We start from the raw sequence: 9,174 nt of genomic DNA, 5'->3' as shown, positions 1-9,174 counted from the left end.
CAATAAAAAAGTGAACTTAAGTTTGACATGATCGTATCGAGCTCAAATCGTAGGTCAAGCCTTGATTTTCACAAGTATTTAGTTACTACCCACGAAACCAAAACCCTGGGCCCGCCCATGTCACCACCCTAAGACGTCCCCTGTATCCACGCCTGTGCTCCCAGCACGCGCCGGCAGCAGCCAAGTCGCTCCTGGCCAATGAGCGGCGGCCCTGACCTCCATCTCTCGCCCGGCGCACAATGAAGACTGGAGAACCCCCGCAGCCGGTGCAGTGGTGGGTACTCCGAAGATGTGGTGGGTACTAGGAGTGAAATGGGTGCAGAGAAAGAATGAGTTCTCGGATCTACAATAAGAGGAGCCTGTTGACGGACTGGGTCAGGGGAACAGCAAACCACATCTGACGCCCAGGGCATAGTCATGAGATATACCACGTCTTGGATCGCTATCGTGGTGTTTCACCGGTGATAGAAGCACGCTGCTATTACACGTGTCAAACTGGGTTTCCATGGAGACGTCAACAAGCCCATTGTTCCAGCACTACCACAAGTGTGACGTCAGCTCGCGAAATGGAATAGTGCAGCGTGCTGCTATCACCGGTGAAACACCACCTATACGATATACATCCAGCACATGACCAGGGCCCTGTTTCACGGCCGACGCTGCTAGCACACGTGTCAAACTGGGTTTCCATGGAGACGTCAACCAACTCCTATCTCCAACACTGCCACATTCTGTGACGTCAGCTCGCGAAAAGTGATAGCAGCGTCCAGTGAAACACCGCCCAGTCTTTCCCACCTCTTCAGATAAGTATCCTTTCCACTATACTCACAAACCCCAGTAACCGCGGTAGAAGTTCGTAAAACGACGAGACTATGATCCGTCTGAGGCAAAGCATCCATTACCCAGTGCGAGTTACTAACTCGAAATAATCGCAACTCGTCGGAGCTCGGATTAACGGCTAGTCAGACACCTAGCCGCACAACTTCTGACGTCACTAAATCGAACTTGGAAGGCTTGCCAATTATTGAAAGCCGTAAACGTATGAAGAATTCATTGGCAGTTTGAGACAACAGCTATGTTACAACAAAAACCTGTCATGAAACAATTATATTTTCACCAGCTTTCACAGATAACAGTAGCATCTGCCCATCTGGCAACTACTTTACTTGGCAACTCCCAACCTCTGTTCTCTCAGTACAGCGCAGTGCAAGCGCATACGTACCCTTCAAAACAAGCCGCACAAAACAACCAGCACAAGTAAACGACGCAAAATGAAATGAGTTGACTGACAAAATACAATGTCACGAAACAATCGGCAATAAATGCCAAAATCAACCTATTTATCGACAAAACAAAAGCACAACTCAAATTGATTCGAAAAGCGGACAATGGCTTCCATTTAACATTCCCGCTTCGAAAAACACAACCTTTGTACTTCGGACATATCGTACAAAATCACTTATTCTCGGCGTTTGATACAGAACATATCAAAACCAACAGCCTCACTATCAAATCTCTATGAACCTCCAGAGCTACCACTTGACTGGGAGATTGTTCAGCCTGCGTGCTTTGCCGGTTGCCTTGCAACACGCCGGCGAACCTACAGCGTAGAACACGTTTTACTCATCTCGAGCGACCAAGAGACTGGGCCAGGGCAGTGACCAAGTGGCAGTGAATGGGTGTAACAATGGCTAGATGACGGCAGGACATTGACGTCATATGACGCGGAACGTCACGTCAGTACGCCGTAGTGTAACTGTTAGCTCAGTGGAATGGGTGTCCGATTGGCAGCACCTGACGGCCGCCATTAACGGAGCCGCCGTACGGTATCTAGGATACAGGGACGCGCGGATTTCAATCCATGTAGACTTGTCAAAAACCTGCCCTATCCAGCAGTACCTACAAATGTACACTAAACCACTGTACAAATGTAACACGCTACACCGACTATTCAGCCTCATCTGAACACAGGCGTTAGCTGCATAGCTCGTTTAAACCGCCGGTCACCGGGTCCCGAGTAAACCCCACCCGTCCAGCAGTGTGGCAATGTGTTCCCCGCCTCAGTAACCGCACCACGTCCTGTGCACGGCCTCAGGAGGGCGGCAGGGTCTCCCTCTGCTCCTACAGCTCGGCGGCCAGCTCCACACAGTCCAGCTGGTCCTTTCTCTCGGTGTAGATGTGGGACGGGACGCCTCCTGGCTCCTATATGGAGTCGGCCAGCTCGACACAGTCCAGCTGGTCCTTGGTCTCCGTGTAGAGGTGGCAGGCTCTCCCTCTGTACCTATATGGAGTCGGCCAGCTCGACACATTCCAGCTGGTCCTTGATCTCGGTGTAGAGGTGGCAGGCTCTCCCTCTGTACCTATATGGAGTCGGCCGGCTCGACACAGTCCAGCTGGTCCTTGATCTCGGTGTAGAGGTGGCCGCCTCTCCCTCTGTACCTATATGGAGTCGGCCAGCTCCACACAGTCCAGCTGGTCCTTGATCTCTGTGTAGAGGTGGGACGGGACGCCTCCTATATTGAGTCGGCCAGCTCTACACAGTCCAGCTGGTCCTTGATCTCGGTGTAGAGCCGCTGCAGACTGAGGTGGGACACCAGCAGAGGCAGCAGCTGCCGACACAGACGCGCCGGCATAGGGTCAGCGGCGAGACAGATATGTACACACAGCGATTGTGGCTTGATAACGCACAGTCATCGGAATACGGAAATACGGTACAGACCTCATGGCACCCGTGTGACCTCGTTCGAAATATCTGGTACTTATCAGTCAAGCTGCGGAACCATTTACAAGACCACGCATTTTCCATGTTACACCTTTCATGGGGCTACTAAAATCGAGGCACTTGAGTTTCATCGAAATACATAACTGAAATGACGCAAGCGAGGGCAACAAACCACCCAAATGCAAGCAAGGACGATAACAGTCCGAAAAAGGCGTAAGGTCTCCACTGGCGGTCGCAGCCGCTAGCAAAAGGGGGGGGGGGGCCAAAGTCATACTCGCGGGACATAACATTTATCAGTCACCGGAGGGGGGGGGGGGGGGTGATCGGCTAATTTTTTACGTCCACGAGGCGCCGCGCAGTTGGCATTACTTATGCTTCATCCACCTCATTCTTGCGTGAAATCTTTAAGCTCAATTTAAGGCAAAAGCACCAGTTCCATTTCCCGTCCCACGGTGTTTCCACAGGTCGGGCAACTGCACCATGGCGACGGATCGGTGTAGCATATACTGGAAGGTCGGGCACGCGGATTCATGACCTTACCACAATAAAACAATTCGGAAAAGTACGGATACCTCTGGATTTGAACAAGCATGTGAAACCCAGAGAGCATTTTCAGACTATGACATTTACCCATATAGATGTGTAGCGGCGGGAGAAAGTAGGTACACCGACCTCTGGAGACCCCCGGCCCCACAGGTTCCTGGTTTTCAAAATTGGCATCTGAGGGCCGCGCGCGACTCGCGCGGGGCCTCGCAACGGCTCTATTGGGACTCACTCAACCTGCCTTATAGTCCTACTGCTAAAAAGACTGTCCCTGAGCCCTAAGGACTTAATCAGTCTCTGCCAGCCCCAGGACCCACACCGGCTCATGGGGTCCCGACGTCGAAATATTAAGGAATCTACGCGGGACCATCAGGACGTAAAGTAATCTCGATCAGGACCAACTTACGGCTGTGCAGGAGTCTGCGTGAGCCCTGTGATCTTCAGAAGCCCACCCATGTATGTTTTTACTTAGAGGCCAGTTTAGGGCCCTCAGAGACCAGTACAGGGCCTGCAAACTGCAAAGGCCAGTAGTTTGAGACCATCAGAGACCGAGTTGGGCTCTCAGAGGCTTATGTCCTACTCATTACAGGCCAACATGGGGCCCTCAGAGGTCAGCGTGGGGCCCTAAAAGACCGGAATGAGCCGTCGTTGGAACCCAGAGGCCAGCAGAGGGCCCTCAAAGGCCAAGATGAGCCCTCCTCAGAGGCCAATGCAGGCCCTTAGAGGCCAGCGTCGGGTCTTCAGCAGCCAATGCGGGGCCCTCATTGGCACCTAAATGTTCGTCTTGGGGCACCAGAGACAGCAATAAGGTCACTAGAGACCAGTGTGAGACCCTCAGACGCCGGTTGGGGCCCCTGAGGCCGGTTAGGGGTCCTCATAGGTCAGATGTGGGGCCTCAGAGGTCGATATGGGCTCTTAGCGGTCAACGTGGGCGCTTGACCGCCACTGAAGTTCCCTCAGAGGTCAGTGTTGGACGATCAAAGACCGGTGTGGGAGCTATATTAATAGCTGGGCGTGTTTTTTTTTTAGCCTCGTGACGATCGAATCAGGGCCAGGGTCCCATACACCTATCGGGGGGCCCATCGCTTGCTTGAGGGGGGGGCAAATGATATGATGGCCCCCTTTATGTGCCTTGGGGGGGGGGGGGCATGGCCCTGATGCCCCCCGCGACCGCCACTGTGTATGTACACATTACATGCATACAGGCCTCTGAAATTGCATACTAGCTAATGCAAACTCTATGCAGGCCCCGGAGATTCCACACTAATCCTTCAGAAACCAAGCCGGCATACGGCGTCACCACCGGGCTTCTGAGGTGCACCGCACCAACCCATGAGGTCTTACTTTACAGGGTGTCCGGATAGTTCTGGCGCTTTTCAACATTTTCTAAAACAAATGCCATTGGTTCATAGATACTAATCAATGGATCAAAACAATGACCAGGGACACCAAGCCACATGCTTCCGCTACGTGCTCATTCAATGTAACCACCGTCGGCGCCGACGACGGCCTCGACGTAGGGGAGGAAGCGTCTGCGGGTTTTGACGATGCGGGGCATTTCCAGGTCCTCCCATGCTGTCATGATGCGAGTCTTCAGCGACTCCAGGTTGGGGTGAGAAATGGCCTAGATCCTGTTCTACAAAACGCGTAGCACGCCTTAGTCGAGCGGGTCAGGTTAGGAGAATAAGGCGGCCTAATCTCATTTCGCCACGGTGATCTGGCCCGGCAAGCTCCTCTGTCAGTTTAGCTTGAATGGCGGCGGCGTTGTTGGAGGGTGCTCTGTGCTGTTGAAATGCGAAGTGACCCTTAGGGCATGTCGTCTTGACCCTCGGGTTGATGTGGCTGTCCAGGAACCCCTCGTGGGCCAGCCTGTTATTCATTTATTCGACATTGACGAAGATGATGGGACATTTTTGTCCATCAGACCCCCGCACTTTCTTCGATTGCCGCGTTGAAATGCTGCTCCGTTCCCATATCGCGTTCGAAACGGTCTGAGGATATTTTTTAAGGAATTCCCGAGTCGAAAAAAACCTTTACCTGCTAAACCATTCATCGAAAAACGTCGCATCGCGCTGCAACTCGCGCCTCGTTCAAGTCGCACCCGGCCGCCGCGCGCAGGCATTCAGCGACAAGGCGCATCTTCGCCCATCTACCCATCACTGAAAACGATTTCAAGGTCATATTTACACGACCCCTGGCTGAGCAATCAACGAGGGGTCATGTCTGTGATGATTGGCTGAATGTCCAATAATCACAGCGCGCGTTACACGGCGTCCAAAAGAAGCGCCAGGACTTTCCGGACACCCTGTAGTGTCGTAGAGCCACGCTCATTTGGCAGGGCCCACCCGCCACTGGGAAGAGGGTCTCATGCCAGCCATTGCTGGGCCTACGAGAGTCTCAAGTAAACCCACGCTGATATTCCATATAAGATCCGGCCATACTCGTGAACCGGTGCCAGCGACGCTGACCGCCAAATTGACAGAATACGAAACTGAGCCCACACATGAGTGAAATTTACGTCCTTTGATGGCGCAAGAAAGAAAATGAAACATACAAAAAGCTTTTCTAGGACTTTTGTTCGATCTGAAAGGTGGGGCCAAAAGATAGTATGGCCCCACCTTTCAGCACCAAAGGGGGGGCCATGGCCCCCGTGCCCCCCCCCCCTGGGACCGCCTATGAAGGTCTCACAAAGTGTTCTTCCGCCTATGTCAGTAAAACTTTACCCACCTCTTTGAGCAGTGTCCTGCCGTCTGTACCCACCTCTTTGAGCAGTGTCCTGCCGTCCAGTACCCACCTCTTTGAGCAGTGTCCTGCCGTCTGTACCCACCTCTTTGAGCAGTGTCCTGCCGTCTGTACCCACCTCTTTGAGCAGTGTCCTGCCGTCTGTACCCACCTCTTTGAGCAGTGTCCTGCCGTCTGTACCCACCTCTTTGAGCAGTGTCCTGCCGTCTGTACCCACCTCTTTGAGCAGTGTCCTGCCGTCCAGTACCCACCTCTTTGAGCAGTGTCCTGCCGTCTGTACCCACCTCTTTGAGCAGTGTCCTGCCGTCCAGTACCCACCTCTTTGAGCAGTGTCCTGCCGTCTGTACCCACCTCTTTGAGCAGTGTCCTGCCGTCTGTACCCACCTCTTTGAGCAGTGTCCTGCCGTCTGTACCCACCTCTTTGAGCAGTGTCCTGCCGTCTGTACCCACCTCTTTGAGCAGTGTCCTGCCGTCCCCACATCTGTCCTGTCCTCTATACCCACCTCTTTGGGCAGTTTCATGCCGTCCAGTACCCACCTCTTTGAGCAGTGTCCTGCCGTCCCTCTTTACCCACCTCTTTGAGCAGTGTCCTGCCGTCCAGCCCCAGCTCAGCGGTCGGACTGGCGCTGAGGCTGGCGCCGGAGTGGGCCGGCCCCAGTAGCCGCTCGCAGAGGTCCCTCAGCCGAGCCTCGTCCCCGCAGGAGGCCAGCTGACGGAACAGAGCCGCCAGCCACAGCGAGTACTCGCCCGGTGAGCCCAGGGCCACCGCAGCGGCCACCTGTTAGAGGTCAGGTCACGGGTCAGAGGTCAGGTCAGAGGTCAGGTCATAGGCCAGAGCGAGTTTCGCCCGGCGAGCCGAGAGCCACCGCAGCTGCCATCTGGGGTCAGGTCACGGGTCAGAGGTTACAGTGAGTACTCCCCTAGGGAACCAAGAGCCACCGCAGCTGCCACCCGGGGTCAGAGTGGGTGAGAGGCCGAATGCAAAATAACACGAGCTACGGGATAAGGGATAAAAAACCCGCAAGATTAGTAAAGCTTAGATGTGTGAGACAGAGTCGAAGGCATAGTATACCTGCAGATGCGGGATGATTACATAAGAAAAAAATAGCATTGTTTCCACACGCAGGATTGTTCCCACATAACACCACCCGCCAAGGCAATTCATATCGCCATCTCAAGTACACGGACGTACCTGCGAATCGAGGAAGGAGGCGGCGGCGTCGGCAGCCAGCTGGGGGTCGGCGGCGGCGGCCGCCAGGGCGGGGGCGGCGGCGGGGGCGGCCGGCCGCAGCCGACGCACCTGGGCCATCAGTACAGCCAGCGCCTGACCGCTGGCAGGGGCGGCCGGCAGCTGCGGCTGCACCTCGGACAGGGCGGCGCCCGGCGCACGGCCGTCTGGGGAGAGAGCGTGTGTGAGATAAATGAGCTGTGGTGCCTCAACTACTAACTACTAGGTCATAATGAAAGTATATCACCCTAGGCATAAAAAGAGACGAACGAAGACTACTTTACGAGAGCTCGAGAACAAAAGGAGCATCGTGTACTATTATACCATCAACACACTTCTCAAGTTTCCCTCCTCAAGCAAAGATGTTCCATCCGTTTCCGACCCACTTCTGAGAGCCCATGGCCCCGATTCTCTCATCCGCTTCACTTGCCATTTCTGTCCTTCCCTCCACCACTCTCTTCCTCCCCTCACTCTCCTCCTCTCACTCTTTCCCCTCCGCCACTCACCGGTGACCAGCTGCCAGCCGGCCATGGTCTCGCTGTAGAGGTACGCCCTGCCTGAGGACACGACAAGTACCGGCCGCCCGTCCTCGGTCAGCGTACAGCCCGTCAGCCGCGCGCCGCCGCGCAGTAGATGCGCCGCCGGCTCCCGGCGCACGCGCGCCGCCACCGCGCGCACGTCCCACGTGCTCACCTCCGCGGCGCACGTGACCACCAGCACGTGCCGGCCGCGGGCGGCCACTCGCGCCACGGGCCCCGGCATGGCCAGAGGGGGCAGGAGGAGCCGGCCGGCGCGAGAGAGGCAGAGCAGCGAGCCGTCGGCAGTCCAGGCCAGGCAGCGCTCCTCGCAGCAGCGGAGAGCCACCGCCGGGGAGGAGAGCACCGTCCGCCAGCGGAACTGAGGGCGGGGGGGGGGGGGGCAGCATTCAACAGACAGCAGCGGAGAGCCACCGCAGGGGAGGAGAGCACCGTCCGCCAGCGGAACTGAGGACCGGGGGGGGGGGGGTATGTAAAATACTGCACCATCAGATCAGTACAAATGGCGAAACAGATTCAGTGACAACAAAATGAAACAGCAAGAACGCTACACAGGGCGCATTGCATTGATTGTTTCACATTTTTGCACACAGTGTACACTTCTGCTCAGTGCTCACCACAGCAGTCCCTTAAACTATGACCTTACAATGCCCCTAAAGATCCCTCTGACCCATCCCCACCGAAAGGTCAGCAGCATAAGTCGTAGATGCCCTCTGACCCGCACCTATCGGCAGGCGAGCAGAAGTCCCGGCTCTGACCGGTCCCACTACTGACCTGTGAGCTGACCCCTGTCAACAGGTCTCTGATACCTCCCTCGGACCCGTCCCCACTGTTCACCTCCGCGCCCTGCCGACAGGTCAGCAGGTGCAGTCCGGCCGTCCCGCCGTGTTCCGCCTCCAGCTGCAGTTCAGGCAGCTCGGGACCGGCGGCCGGCAGCACGGCGGTGAGTCGGCCGGCCGCCGCCAGAGGCGCTACTATCGCCCCCGGCGCTGTGTAGGTGGCGCTGACGGCGGGCGGTGGAGCCGGCGGCGGCGCCGGTGGAGGGGAGGTGTGGAGCCGCTTGGAGGCCACGCGGAGGTCGGTGCTGGCTCGCCGCTTGACCTGAGGGACGAGGGTCGTAATAGGTCACAGCAAACGACCAATGCAAAGCTCCTGGCTATCGCCAGAGCAGACAACCTAAAAATTTACGTTGAAGCTGTACATTTTTTTTTTTTTAGAACACCGACAGTGGTATTCAAACAATGTTTGCAACTGTTGGTTTCCAACTATTTCATATTTTCATTATGCATGACTTAAATTAAGGTCCTATCGAAATCTCAAGTCAGGACTGCCATTGTAGGACGTCTTCCGTATCATTAAAATCCACCGTGTCAGCCCCTTACTACGGCTAACACTGCGCCCCT

At 55.6% G+C, this 9,174-nt stretch overlaps 1 protein-coding gene across 1 annotated transcript; it reads right to left on the bottom strand.

Annotated features, from left to right (window-relative positions):
* Nucleotides 1-1,092: 1,092 nt before the first annotated feature.
* On the bottom strand, nt 1,093-8,974 carry LOC122375916 (protein HIRA-like). The gene is made up of 6 exons (XM_043355496.1): nt 8,960-8,974; nt 8,609-8,872; nt 7,742-8,132; nt 7,200-7,402; nt 6,582-6,785; nt 1,093-2,609 (listed from the first exon to the last, which is right to left on the bottom strand). The coding sequence occupies exons 1-6, from the start codon at nt 8,972-8,974 to the stop codon at nt 2,514-2,516; spliced, it is 1,173 nt and encodes a 390-aa protein (XP_043211431.1). The 3' UTR covers nt 1,093-2,513.
* Between the last annotated feature and the right edge of the window lie 200 nt (nt 8,975-9,174).

This window comes from Amphibalanus amphitrite, unplaced genomic scaffold, assembly GCF_019059575.1.
Source record: "Amphibalanus amphitrite isolate SeventyFive unplaced genomic scaffold, NRLGWU_Aamphi_draft 001956F_arrow, whole genome shotgun sequence".
Taxonomy (NCBI): domain Eukaryota; kingdom Metazoa; phylum Arthropoda; class Thecostraca; order Balanomorpha; family Balanidae; genus Amphibalanus; species Amphibalanus amphitrite.
The sequence above is the reverse complement of the archived record's forward strand: the minus strand, read 5'-3'. Positions and strand labels throughout refer to the sequence as shown.